Here is an 11,020-nt window from a genome sequence, read left to right on the forward strand (position 1 = left end):
CGAAGAATCCGCCGCAAAATATTGAGACTACGATGATGAGACGCGATTCTGCCGCTAATTCCGCCGAGTTGGCCATAGGATTGGGATTTTCTGCCGGTGTCGGAGGCATTGCCCAGCAGCATGCTACAGAATAGCCTCTCTTCCCGTATGATTGTTCGTCCGCTGTCGTCTGGCCAACTGCATAGATACTGTTTACTTTTCTTGTTAGTCCGTCAGTGAGGTATGCGACGATTTCCCTAACAGTATGCATGGCATCCGGCGGATATATGGTAGAATATTTGCACTGAGGTGCACTGAGGCGCTTTCTAGTATCCGTGGTGTCACCATAGATAGAAACGGAGTCACTGGCGCATTTCACTGGTAATACACTCTACTTTATGTTCCCTGCCAGTGAGTGCAATGACTTCCTTGTCAGTTTCTTGCAAACATGCTCGTGACTTTTTGTTTATGTTTATTTTTTGTGCCACTTCCTTGGCTTCCCGTATGCTCTCATTTGTGGTCAGGTGGAGCAGCGAGAGAGCCGCAGCAAACCGAGATGGGAGACTACTTCTTTGAAAATTCTATCCGTAAACCGGTAGAGGCAAGCTATGACATCGGCGATCAGCTAGGAAGGTAAGCGACTAGACACGACACGAGAGACGAAGTCGTTCTTCCACGTACCGTTCCAACTAACTCGCCCGATCACATAGAAACGCTCCCTAGTAGCACACGGTGCCTCGAGGGATAGCGCGACTCGCACCGACGTCCGCCCGAAAGCGGACGCCAAACTAATATTTTTACGACGAGACCTCCCCTGACATAGAGACGCACGTAGCGCGCCACTCCATTTCTAGTCGAAGTCTGGGCTTCTTCTCGTCTCTGCACAACCTGTCTAATTTACTAATTGAGTACATTTTGAGGGGCGGGACGTCGATCGTTCGAAAGTGCACTCACAAGGCGACCCGAATCAACTACGCTTTGAAGAGCATTCGAAAGGATGCGACTAAAGTATTGCCACTAGTTGGTTCTCTCTTCGTTTTCTCTTCATCTCCCGTTTCGACAGTCGCCTCGGAAGATTCTAAACACGGAAGTGAATATCCTGGTCACCGTCGACCATCCTCATATCGTAGGGACGCATAAAAGGAATTATTATTTATAGTAATTCTTAATTTTTTTAGGTGAAATTGAAAGAAATCTACGAAACGCCCGAGGAGCTTCACTTGGTCTTGGAGCTCGTCACCGGTGGAGAGCTTTTCGACAGGTGCAACTGGCCTTTTTTTTGGTTCCATTTTTAATAGTCGCATTTCTTCGATAGGATAATTGAGCGTGGTTTTTTTTCTGAGAAGGACGCTGCTATTGTTATTCGAGAACTGCTTGAAGCCTTGACAGTAAAGAGATAATCAGTCACTTAGAAACATTATGAAGTCTGTTCTAGTATCTTCACTCTCTGGGCATTGTCCATCGCGACATTAAGGTCTAGGATTTCACTCTCTCGCGCGCTCGTATGCTCACTCACACATTTTCTTTTCCAGCCAGAAAATCTGCTGGTCAAGAATCCCCAGGAAGAAGATGTGAAGCTTGGTGAGGATACACTGCTTGGCTTTGTTTTTCTTCTCTGATCTTCGCTGGGCTCTTCAGCCGATTTTGGTCTTTCAAAAATCAGCGGAAAAGACGTAACAATGCAGACTGTGTGTGGAACGCCGGGCTATGTTGGTACGACGAATACGTGTATAAACCAGTCATTTTGCGCACCTTTCTGGTTTTCTTCAAGCTCCGGAAGTTCTCCTGGGAAAGACTTACGGAAAGCCTGTGGACATGTGGGCTGTTGGAGTCATCTGCTACATTTTGTGAGACTATGCAGCGTCATCTTAGCAAGGGACTTCTTTTCCAAACGGATTTCTTTTTAGGCTTTGCGGATTCGAGCCATTTTATAGCGATTCGGGTGACGCTGAAATGTACTCGCGCATCCTAAAATGCGACTACGAATTCCTGTCTCCCTATTGGGACGAAAATAGTCTTAATGCAAAGGTCAGGGGAAAAAGGAAACTAGGGAAACTGAAAGATTAACAAACGTGCTCCTCCCACAGGATCTCATCTCTAAATTGCTCGTACTCGATCCACAAAAAAGAATGACGGCAAAAGATGCTCTGAAGCATCCTTGGGTTCAAGTAAGACTAATGTCCAGGGCGATGAGACGTTGCATTGATCTGTCCCTCTCCTCTTAGGGCCAGGCTGCCAAGGGGGATAACATGCCCAAAACGCTGGAGTCTCTGAAGGAGTACGTCGTCACCAGAAGAAAGCTGAGAGGAACAGTGTACGCTGTGATGACGTGCAACTTCATGAAGAAGTAGGCCCATTGAGACGCTGGTCAACGTTTTCAACTGCATTGATCAAAAATTTTCAAATAAGTGAAAGCACAGTATCAAATTAGTAGTTAAGTAAACTAATGCATAAATGGCAAAACTAGACCTAGGGTGACTGCCAATAGGACTAAAACGCCCAGTACTAACGTAAAAGAGGGTCTGTCTTTTTTAGGCTTTTCGGGAGTCTTCCATGAACCAGAAGAAACTTCAGAGCACTCTTCATCGATATCATCCTGCTCTGAAAACGAGAGAAAAAAATCAACCAGCGGTAGAACATTGACGTTATGTAACCAACTTCGCGAGCGAACTGTCGGCGAGACTGCCGCCACTTGGGGAGGTGCCGATGCCACTTGGGGAGCTCCCCATGCCACAGGTCTCTGAGAAATGCTCGTAAACGACGTGTCAGTAGACGACGATTGGCTGTTGTCTCGACTTGAGCTGTATTGCCGTCTTTTCGTCGCCGCGTCCTGGAACGGCGACGGCGGCGGCGGCATAAAATAGCTGCTCGGGCCCGAAGAAGGAGAATGCGTGCCGGGACTGGAGCTGGACGTCGACGAGCGACCCATTCGACTTCTATCAAGATGAGGTGGCGGTGACGCACCTTTTAGGCAAAATAGAAATCTCAAGGTATGCACACCACTTTCCTTAGAGTTATTAATTAAATAATTAAATAATTAATTCGTATATTTTACATAGGATGATGGTCAGTTTACTGTACACGTGTAGTGCTATCTATTCTCACAATCAGGTGACTCGGCATCTATCAATTCCACTGCTTCCCTGTGATCCATCTCGACGAGAGCATTTCGTAGAACCTCGACGGTTATGCCTCGTTTGCCGAGATCTTTGATGAGACCCCATGCCGGCGTTTCGTCCTGTCTCATCGAGAGAAGAGAGAAGTTCGCGACGTCGGTCGAATCGTAGAGAACTCCCGGCAGACATGCGATCAGCGACTGCCAACCGCGATCAGACGTCGGATTTATGTCCAAGAGTCGAGCCAATCTTCGTTGCGTTCGGAAAGAGAGGTCAGAGACGCGAAAGTCTTCTCGGTTCATCTTAAATATCCGGGACACAGGCTCGTCGTGCAGAAATTTCCGTAGGAAACCCCAGCGACATCCGTCGCTCTCCGCCTGCTCGCCTCGAGACAACTACCGTAGGAAGAGTTTCTTTTCGACCTCAAAATCGATCGATTCGTTGCGAGAAACACCGCGTTCAGCCTTTGTGTTATCCGGGCATTCCTGATCGGCGATGGACGTTTCTCGACGGCGAAAACGGCTCGAATCGCTTCGATCGGACGCCGATCTAGCGTTGGAAGCTTTGAAATCAAACGAGAGCGTATCAAGTAGGTCGAATAGCGAATGGAGATCATTGATTCGAGAAACAATTTCGAAGACATCGAATTTTTGGACGACGTGCTCAAATTCGACGCAGTTGCAACTGAAAAGTTGGCAAATAGCCAAAAATTAATTAATTAATTAATTAATTAATTAATTAATTACATCGTAGGATCACCTTCACAATTCATCTCTGCGAAGAGGAATATCCCGGTGAGACGGAAATCTTTGCACCTCGAAAACATGACGAGTTCTCTGACCTCATGAAGAGAGCACTGCGGTGGTGCGTTCCGATCAGCCAGATCAGTTATCGGCCACGACCCTTTGTTTGCCTGCACTCGTGCAAAAAATTTTCACCGGTTTGTCGAGTTCTAAAAGCTGTAGCCTTTATAGCGGTTAATTAAATGATTGCATGCAGAAATAGAGTCTTGGAGGTCGGATCAGAAGCCAAGTGTGACGCTTGACTCGCAGGCAAGCTTAGTGCGCACTCGAAGATCCCATGCTTATACTGTACGTATACAGGTTTCGTATGCATCAACGACCTCTGAATATTCTGACTGGGATTATGACGTTGACGTGAGCACCCTGCTGGGCACGTGCACTTTTGCAATACAGTACCTTTTAGGACGAAATGCTTTTCCCTGTGTCGCCCGCTCTAGAAAAGGATCTGGCGACAGCTAGACAGCTATTTGGTCCCAATTCCGTGCAACACAGGCAAATGATTCAGATTGGAGTTAAGATTTCTTTGACTTTCTCTCTCTCTCTCTCTCTCTCTCTAAGATCTTATGGCTCCATTGATGATTCTGATGTTGACATGTACATTGACATCAAGGACATTCTTGACGTCAGTTATTATATCTTCTAAGAAAAACGTGTCTATTCATTCTCTTGTCAAAGGATTACACTGCCAAGGCATGGAAAGTTAAAAGAGAAGAGCCCGTTATCATTCGACTTCACATGTCTAGTTCTCACTACCTCGACGGAGATGGTAATAGAAATTATTAGTAAAAGTGTCCACATACACGTGCGTTATTCTTTAGTTCCTCGCATATCTGTTTTTCAACCGTCATCTATGGACGGGTTTGGATTGGGAAGTCAAATAAGAAAGTACGCGAATCCTGCACTTCACGTTCAAAGTACATATGTTTTTCTCCTAGTGTCTTACAGCTGTTCTTGTCAAAGCAATGGCCACTTCTTTCCTGTGCTACGGTCGAAGCTGCGAGTGAGTAAAATTGCAAACCAGCACTATGCCCTAAAACTCATTTTTCAATATTTAGGATCACTCCAGCCGATATTGCCTGACAAGGATTCTCGTCTAAAGTCCGTTCCTTCAATAGAGAGCGGTTTCATTGTTCAGGTAAAAAGAATTCGGTCTATCAAAGAAATCAAGAATGAGTCGCTCGCTGCTGTGTGTAGGTGATGGCGTACGTGCAACAGCGTTTCGACACTCTAAACGAATACTGCGTGATTTGCGACGATATCCACATGTTTGGGGGCGCATCAATGCTAAAGGTCTTTGATATAGCGATCCTTCTCATTCACTTTTTAGTAGTATCCCTGCTGTTTTTTCAGCCGTCTGTTTGCGGACGTGAACTGTGCGTCTTTGCCTATCAGCAACTGGGCGTGATGGCGGACGCAGCGGAAGAAGTGTCCACTCAGTCAGAGGTAACGAAATATAGAGAGAACATACCATGCTTCTTTTTCAAACGTCGCTAGGTTGTTGATCTGCTGATTGCGATGGCCACAGCGGCTGCAAAGAGTCCTCGAAAAGGCGTCGTGTTTGATCCGTATCCACTTGTAGTAGATCCTGAACGACCCCAAAAGTTGGCCTTTACTCCAGCCGTTAGTGTCGAGCTTTAGTAGTAGAAGAGACTACTAATCATACGTTTGTTTCTCATTAGAAAAAAGAGTATGATCGCGTCGTGACTGCTCTTGATAACCTGCCCAAGATGAGTGAAGTCACTGTAGGGAATTGTACTACGAAAGTGGGCGCTCGTCTTCATTCTCTAGTTTAGATTTTGGGCTTTGGAAAAGTAAGAGAGCGCGTTGACGCTGTCGACACTTTCGCTTTTCCTCTTTTACAATGGTAAGACCTAAAATTTGGAACAGTTTGCAGCCTCGTCTAAACGTCCTCTTCCCCACGCTTTTCGTAGGATTATTTCGAGCAACAGATGTCACATCGTGAAGCTACCTAAAAGAATGGTACATTATTAATAAGTCTCTCGTTATTCTTTGATCACTGCTGTGGTTTAGCGGCTTCCTTCGATGAAAACTCCGCACCAGTATCTCCTCATAAGCAGTCCTCCGGCCAAGGAGGTCGCATTTCGTGCTGCAGTTAAGAAATACCGCAGCACATTTGCATTCCAGTATGTCAGCTCTACGTAGCCTTTCTTTTTTTCTTACTTGCTTTGTTTAGTGGATCCAGTATCGAGAACTGGCACTCTATTATGAGAATTGGGCTTATTAATGCATCTGGCACCAAGTTCCAGGTCAATGGTGCCGCGTATGGCAAGGGAATATATCTCAGTCCGCATTCGAGCGTATCATTTGGCTACTCCAATCGGCATTCATATGGACAAAAGGACACATCCTCACAGGTAGTCTTGTTTTTGAAAGCGAAGATGCACATACAGTGCGTCTATGTAGAAGGCTGGATCACATCGATTCCTAGAAAGTTCAGCACTAACTTGTATTGCTCTATGTGAAGGTATTGTACTACAAACTTTTTATCGTGCCACCTGACGTATTGTGTATAGTCGTTGATTCGCCCGAGTTGAGAAAAAATGGAAGTATTTGGGTGATGCCGAATTCTGATTACGTTTGCACACGATTCTTTTTTGTGTGCGTTGAAGTAACAGCGCCGTATTTCGAAATTGTACTGCTTGGGTTCTTTTAGGTACGAGGGATTGTGCAACAACTTGAACAACGACACGACACTGCACGCTTTTAGAGAGGAGATAGTCAAAGCGCTGCGTTTTACTTACGCAGCGCAAGGGAGAGAAATGACGGAGGACGATTGAGTATGTAATTTGACTTTGTAATTTTCGAGTATGTTGTTCGTGTACTGTAGTTGAATTGATTCATTGATTGACGCATGGGAGGACGCGCGGGCGGAGCTCACGGGCGGGGCACCGCGCCATCCACGCGCGTTACAATGGAAGAGCAACTGGAAGATCTCCTTGCGTCTTCGTTGGCCGTCTCTGATGCCTCGAGCAGGTAAATCGAGCTCATTTGCACACGAATCTAGCAGGAATTGCCGTCGTCTCGAGGTTATCTCAGTACAAGTTCAAAGGAAAGTCGAATCAAGAAAAGCGACGACGAGAGTGTTTGGAAAGGCAGAAGAGGTATCTCTAGACATCTGAAACGGTGACAGCTTACCGTAGCGTCCGCACCTGTCACTCTTTTAGAGGTAGAATGGATTATACCAGTGTAGCCAGAAACTTAGCCGAAGTCGAACCCGACCAGGACGTGGAAATGGTAAGAACAGCCATGCAGTATCAATAACGACACGATTCACGCTCTCGCACCAGAAGACGACCAAGCAGAAATCAAGAGGAAGATACTACAAAGATCACTTGATGCTGTCTGAATGGTTGACGGAAATACCCGACGATTTCTACACCCACTGGCTCTTTATCATCTGTCCAGTTGGAAAACGAGCCCTTGTTATATCCTCGAAAGTAATTGACACGATTCTCTTTTCCTAAAAGCCTGGCAGGCATTTATTGACTAAGGGACTAACGGCTGCCTATACCAGAACGGGATACTGCTTGAGACGGTTTCCTTCGGCCCTACCCGGCGGGAGTAAACGAAGCGGGTTTACAGCTCAAGGTTTCTTAGTGCAGCGTCTCTTCCCGTTGATGATCATCGTTTTCGATTGGGGCCAATAGATTATTGCATACTCGACTGTATTTTTCACGAGGCCACTCGCACGTTTTACGTCTTGGATATCATGTGCTGGCGAGGTCACGTTGTGTATGATAGTGAGGTACGCGACGCTCGGTCGTGTTCGTTTTGATGATGACGTTTTTGCTCTCTGCAGGCAGAGTTTCGCCTCTACTGGGCCAAAACGAAGATATCCGAAGTAGAATCATTGAGTCGTTTGAGACCGTCCAATCCGGTAACCGAGAACATTGTGAAAACCTATGTCTATGCTAATCTCTAAGTATAAATCATAAAATGTGACGTAGGTTTCACTCTTTCTTGATTATATTAATTATTGCGGTTCTTTTGAAGTTTCGCTTTCTCTGCGTTCCCTACGCAGAATGCACGAAAGAGAACCTTGCAGTCCAGTTCAAGGAAGAAGTTCCGTATGAGGTTGAGGTTGACACAATCCTGCACCTCCAAAATAAACGTTTCTCATACAGGTTGACGGCGTTCTTTTTTACCACAAGGAAGGTCACTATTGTCCGGAAGTGACTCCGCTCGTGACGTGGATACAACCACAAGGCATGAAGGAGACCCTTGGAGTAGACGCAACAGACGCATTCCTACAGTCTCGCTATAAAGCCCTGACACTTGAAGAACTACAAGTCCTTGGTGAAAAAGCGATAGTAAGTGAACCCTCAGCCATGGAGACAACATAACAAGGATTAGTTATAAAAAACCCCCAGCCAAGGTTATAATCTACTGTCTAAAATAATCATCCTATCGAGACGAGACACTCAAAATATAGTCTTCCGTGAAAGGCCTAACTGGTATAGAGTGTAAGGAAGAAAGAGAAAAAAAAGAGCTACTGTAAGCCGTTGGCTGCAGAGATGACAGGCTGAATCAAGGTGAGTGTGCTGTCATTTGAAACAATAGGCATATTGTTTTCGCGGTGATGATTGATCAAGTGCTGAACGGAATCGAACGAGCGATCCTTGGTACGAACCTGAAAAAAAGGTGAGCGATTTAGATTAGTCAAATTCTTTGGCTTTTCTCGCAAATCGCTTACGACTCCTTCAGGATCGACGAGAAGCATGTGACGCGGCTTTCCACCCTGCATGCCCGTCAAGACGTACTGTCCCGCTTGCGACGCGCTCTCGCGAACGAGAAATTCCCCGTCCTCTTCAAGAAGACTCTCCGCCTTGGAAAAAAAAACAAACGCCATAACAAGGACATCCCTTTGAAAGTACAAGGTGAGCCCCCGGCTACGCTGTGCACCCTACTAGTAGCTGATAGTCAAGTACCTGCTGACGTGTTATTTGCCCGTGAAACCAATGCTCCGCTTCGAGTGAGCCAGGTGCCGGTAGAGCAGCCCCAATTTTCCCTATGAAATAAAGGTTAGGGAGCTTTCAAATAAAAACTTCATGTTACCCATGTGGAATGGAGAAGCTCTTTTCGTGGTTCCGTAGGAGCTGTCGTCAAAGAACGCCGATTCTTTATTATCGTAAATCATGTTCTCCTCTTGGGCGCTTCGCAAGGCCTTGTTGTCGTACGTATCATTAGACCCTCTGCTAGCGGCGGCCTAGAAGATCCAATAAATTGAATCTTAGAACTCGGTGTATCTACGTTTACTTGCCTTGGGATTGTCATACAAAGACTCACTGGGTTTTGTAGCTCCCCCTTCGGTATTATCATAAAGCGACTCTTCTTCTTCTTCTGCTGGAAGAGCCACTTTCGCGGGATTGGGCGTATCGTAGGGAGAGACGGCGGGAGGCGCGGCGGAAATAGGAGCTCGAGTCAAACCCCTTGCATCTTTGTAGATCGACGTCTGAAGCGGTTTTCGTTCGGCATTGTCGTACAAATCGCCGTCGCCGTATCCCTTCTGCGCGCTCGGATTGTCGTAAATCCCGCCCTCCGTGGTCTTCATTCTCGAACGCGGTCCCAGGTAATCGTTCGGGTTGTCGTACTGGGCTTGAGCTCGAAGCTTCTTCTGATCCTCGGGCAAGTCGGCGTAGATGCCGTCGCTCGCCTGGGCAAGACTCAAACTAACTAAAACTCTTTCTCTGTCGTAGCGCATTTACTTTTCCTCTGTATTGGGGAGTTGCCGGCAACTCTCGTGCCCGCCGACCGAATCGACTTCCCTCCATATCCCCTTGATACGAATGATCGCCCCCCGAGCCCCAGGCATCCTGATCGAAAGTTGCCTCGCCAAATCTGTGCACCAACAATATTATTTCTAGCAAAGGTTAGAGATTGCGTTCCGTCACCTCTTTGCTGTCACCGCCGGAGCGGGCGGTTGGTTTAGGTACGATTTGTAGCGAAGCTCAAACGCCTGTCCCACGGTTGCAATTACCTCTTGAGACGTCGCCCGGCAATCCAGAACGTGGCAAGCTAAAAACAAATGGCACAGTCATCACAAGAAGAGGCACTTTCAACTCAAGTAAGTCGACCTCGGTCGTGGAGAGGATCCTTAGCAACGTAGGCAATCATCCCCGATGTATTCTACAGAGAATAATATCAAAACCCGTCCACATCTTAACCACGCTATGAATTAATTTTCCTGACCACCTCTACAGAACGACTACTCCTCCAGTCGTTCTATAGATGATGGTCATTTATTCTAAGAAAAAACGGTCATGAAACTAATTAATTAACTAAGCGGGGTTCCATTGTAAAAGACGGAAAAGGTGTGGTCTGCTACACTGCATACCCCTTCTCCGGACGAGGCAAACGATATCGATGGCATCGTGTGGTTAGCCATCATCTCAGGCGGGTCGATAGTACACAGCTCGAGACCCTCGATCGATATCGTCAGATTGATATCTGTGCCGGACCGATCGCACATCGGTTGCGCTAGAGAAACATTGGATTATTCAAAACATCACGTGAAAAGGAAAACGTTAATTAAAATTAATTAATAGAGTTCCAACCTCCCAGCGCCTTCGATACATTCTTGGGCACCTATAGCAACGCGAAGAACCCATAGGAAAAATCGTGACTGTACGCGAAAACGAAGGAAAAGACCTTCCGCTTCTTTTCTATTGGTTTCAATCCCGACGCTTCGAGCACGCGCAGCGTGGCTTCCCTAAAGGGAAAGAGATAGAAGAGTGGGTACCAACTCCACGCCCAAGGGGTGAAGTCACCTCGTCACTTGAGATCGAACCTCGAACTGAAGCGTTCTCATCGAACGAAGAACGGAAATGCAGCCGAGGTACTATAAAACGATTTCGGATCGACGTTCTATTACTTCCTAAAATTGGCAAGGTTCTATACTTTGACCATGTAGCAAACGCCGCCGCCGTCGACCAATATCTCGTCCGAATGGAGCCAACCCGACTTGGGTTTCTTCATGAACGAGCCGGATTTGGACCACTTTTCCTTTGCGTTCGCCATCCAATGCGTCTCTCTCCGTCCGCAGTTTGCGCGTGCGCTCGAGAAAGTGAAAACGCCCATCGCGATCACGAGAGAGGGTAAAGA

The 11,020-nt window shown here is 46.7% G+C and overlaps 5 protein-coding genes across 6 annotated transcripts; 3 read left to right on the top strand and 2 right to left on the bottom strand.

The window, feature by feature from the left end:
• Positions 1-485: 485 nt before the first annotated feature.
• Positions 486-2,474, top strand: LOC136192214 (calcium/calmodulin-dependent protein kinase type IV-like). Its single transcript, XM_065980740.1, has 12 exons — positions 486-612; positions 900-987; positions 1,043-1,105; positions 1,158-1,240; positions 1,295-1,367; positions 1,415-1,453; positions 1,512-1,560; positions 1,618-1,692; positions 1,751-1,826; positions 1,887-2,007; positions 2,067-2,147; positions 2,205-2,474. Exons 1-12 carry the CDS (start codon positions 536-538, stop codon positions 2,328-2,330), a joined length of 951 nt encoding a protein of 316 aa, XP_065836812.1. The 5' UTR covers positions 486-535; the 3' UTR covers positions 2,331-2,474.
• On the bottom strand, positions 2,352-3,447 carry LOC136192217 (uncharacterized). Its single transcript, XM_065980744.1, has 3 exons — positions 3,085-3,447; positions 2,638-2,943; positions 2,352-2,580 (listed from the first exon to the last, which is right to left on the bottom strand). Exons 1-3 carry the CDS (start codon positions 3,395-3,397, stop codon positions 2,423-2,425), a joined length of 777 nt encoding a protein of 258 aa, XP_065836816.1. The 5' UTR covers positions 3,398-3,447; the 3' UTR covers positions 2,352-2,422.
• Positions 3,422-6,771, top strand: LOC136192206 (protein mono-ADP-ribosyltransferase PARP6-like). The gene is made up of 23 exons (XM_065980729.1): positions 3,422-3,684; positions 3,735-3,786; positions 3,849-3,889; positions 3,946-4,035; positions 4,095-4,147; positions 4,199-4,252; positions 4,302-4,390; positions 4,457-4,520; positions 4,574-4,664; positions 4,717-4,783; positions 4,834-4,898; positions 4,954-5,033; positions 5,093-5,188; positions 5,249-5,341; positions 5,393-5,518; positions 5,578-5,640; positions 5,692-5,762; positions 5,830-5,878; positions 5,930-6,042; positions 6,093-6,273; positions 6,323-6,383; positions 6,433-6,517; positions 6,573-6,771. Exons 1-23 carry the CDS (start codon positions 3,591-3,593, stop codon positions 6,694-6,696), a joined length of 1,902 nt encoding a protein of 633 aa, XP_065836801.1. The 5' UTR covers positions 3,422-3,590; the 3' UTR covers positions 6,697-6,771.
• A 42-nt stretch (positions 6,772-6,813) lies between these two features.
• Positions 6,814-9,014, top strand: LOC136192215 (snurportin-1-like). 2 transcript variants are annotated; one of them, XM_065980742.1, is made up of 9 exons: positions 6,814-6,892; positions 6,946-7,020; positions 7,084-7,153; positions 7,210-7,356; positions 7,411-7,507; positions 7,567-7,664; positions 7,719-7,796; positions 7,913-7,993; positions 8,044-9,014. In XM_065980742.1, exons 1-9 carry the CDS (start codon positions 6,831-6,833, stop codon positions 8,260-8,262), a joined length of 927 nt encoding a protein of 308 aa, XP_065836814.1. In that variant the 5' UTR covers positions 6,814-6,830; the 3' UTR covers positions 8,263-9,014. The 2 variants fall into 2 exon arrangements, with proteins under 2 accessions (XP_065836814.1, XP_065836813.1); XM_065980741.1 differs by having other exon boundaries at positions 7,207-7,356; positions 8,044-9,011.
• LOC136192210 (SHC-transforming protein 1-like) lies at positions 8,249-10,966 on the bottom strand. The gene is made up of 13 exons (XM_065980733.1): positions 10,817-10,966; positions 10,687-10,757; positions 10,568-10,628; positions 10,474-10,504; positions 10,254-10,396; positions 9,994-10,045; positions 9,811-9,934; positions 9,625-9,757; positions 9,180-9,572; positions 8,975-9,125; positions 8,848-8,927; positions 8,613-8,744; positions 8,249-8,549 (listed from the first exon to the last, which is right to left on the bottom strand). Exons 1-13 carry the CDS (start codon positions 10,934-10,936, stop codon positions 8,409-8,411), a joined length of 1,632 nt encoding a protein of 543 aa, XP_065836805.1. The 5' UTR covers positions 10,937-10,966; the 3' UTR covers positions 8,249-8,408.
• Positions 10,967-11,020: the final 54 nt, after the last annotated feature.

Source organism: Oscarella lobularis, chromosome 10, assembly GCF_947507565.1.
Source record: "Oscarella lobularis chromosome 10, ooOscLobu1.1, whole genome shotgun sequence".
Classification (NCBI taxonomy): Eukaryota; Metazoa; Porifera; class Homoscleromorpha; order Homosclerophorida; family Oscarellidae; genus Oscarella; species Oscarella lobularis.

What these genes read in the sequence shown, in the direction of transcription:
- LOC136192210 (XM_065980733.1), bottom strand. Translation starts at nt 10,936, where the DNA reads ATGGCGAACGCAAAGGAAAAGTGGTCCAAATCCGGCTCGTTCATGAAG. An exon ending in TTGCCTCGTCCGGAGAAGGG is followed by an intron (nt 10,046 to 10,253) that starts GTATGCAGTGTA and finishes TATTCTCTGTAG; the next exon opens with AATACATCGGGGATGATTGC. An exon ending in GGATCCTCTCCACGACCGAG is followed by an intron (nt 9,935 to 9,993) that starts GTCGACTTACTT and finishes ATTTGTTTTTAG; the next exon opens with CTTGCCACGTTCTGGATTGC.
- LOC136192215 (XM_065980741.1), top strand. Translation starts at nt 6,831, where the DNA reads ATGGAAGAGCAACTGGAAGATCTCCTTGCGTCTTCGTTGGCCGTCTCT. An exon ending in CCGACCAGGACGTGGAAATG is followed by an intron (nt 7,154 to 7,206) that starts GTAAGAACAGCC and finishes CTCTCGCACCAG; the next exon opens with AAGACGACCAAGCAGAAATC. An exon ending in AGGAAGAAGTTCCGTATGAG is followed by an intron (nt 7,994 to 8,043) that starts GTTGAGGTTGAC and finishes TTTCTCATACAG; the next exon opens with GTTGACGGCGTTCTTTTTTA.
- LOC136192206 (XM_065980729.1), top strand. Translation starts at nt 3,591, where the DNA reads ATGGACGTTTCTCGACGGCGAAAACGGCTCGAATCGCTTCGATCGGAC. An exon ending in CGTGCAAAAAATTTTCACCG is followed by an intron (nt 4,036 to 4,094) that starts GTTTGTCGAGTT and finishes GATTGCATGCAG; the next exon opens with AAATAGAGTCTTGGAGGTCG. An exon ending in TGCACACGATTCTTTTTTGT is followed by an intron (nt 6,518 to 6,572) that starts GTGCGTTGAAGT and finishes GGGTTCTTTTAG; the next exon opens with GTACGAGGGATTGTGCAACA.
- LOC136192214 (XM_065980740.1), top strand. Translation starts at nt 536, where the DNA reads ATGGGAGACTACTTCTTTGAAAATTCTATCCGTAAACCGGTAGAGGCA. An exon ending in TTCGAAAGGATGCGACTAAA is followed by an intron (nt 988 to 1,042) that starts GTATTGCCACTA and finishes CCGTTTCGACAG; the next exon opens with TCGCCTCGGAAGATTCTAAA. An exon ending in TGAAGCATCCTTGGGTTCAA is followed by an intron (nt 2,148 to 2,204) that starts GTAAGACTAATG and finishes CTCTCCTCTTAG; the next exon opens with GGCCAGGCTGCCAAGGGGGA.
- LOC136192217 (XM_065980744.1), bottom strand. Translation starts at nt 3,397, where the DNA reads ATGAACCGAGAAGACTTTCGCGTCTCTGACCTCTCTTTCCGAACGCAA. An exon ending in AGATGCCGAGTCACCTGATT is followed by an intron (nt 2,944 to 3,084) that starts GTGAGAATAGAT and finishes TTTGCCTAAAAG; the next exon opens with GTGCGTCACCGCCACCTCAT. An exon ending in GCCGACAGTTCGCTCGCGAA is followed by an intron (nt 2,581 to 2,637) that starts GTTGGTTACATA and finishes TCTCGTTTTCAG; the next exon opens with AGCAGGATGATATCGATGAA.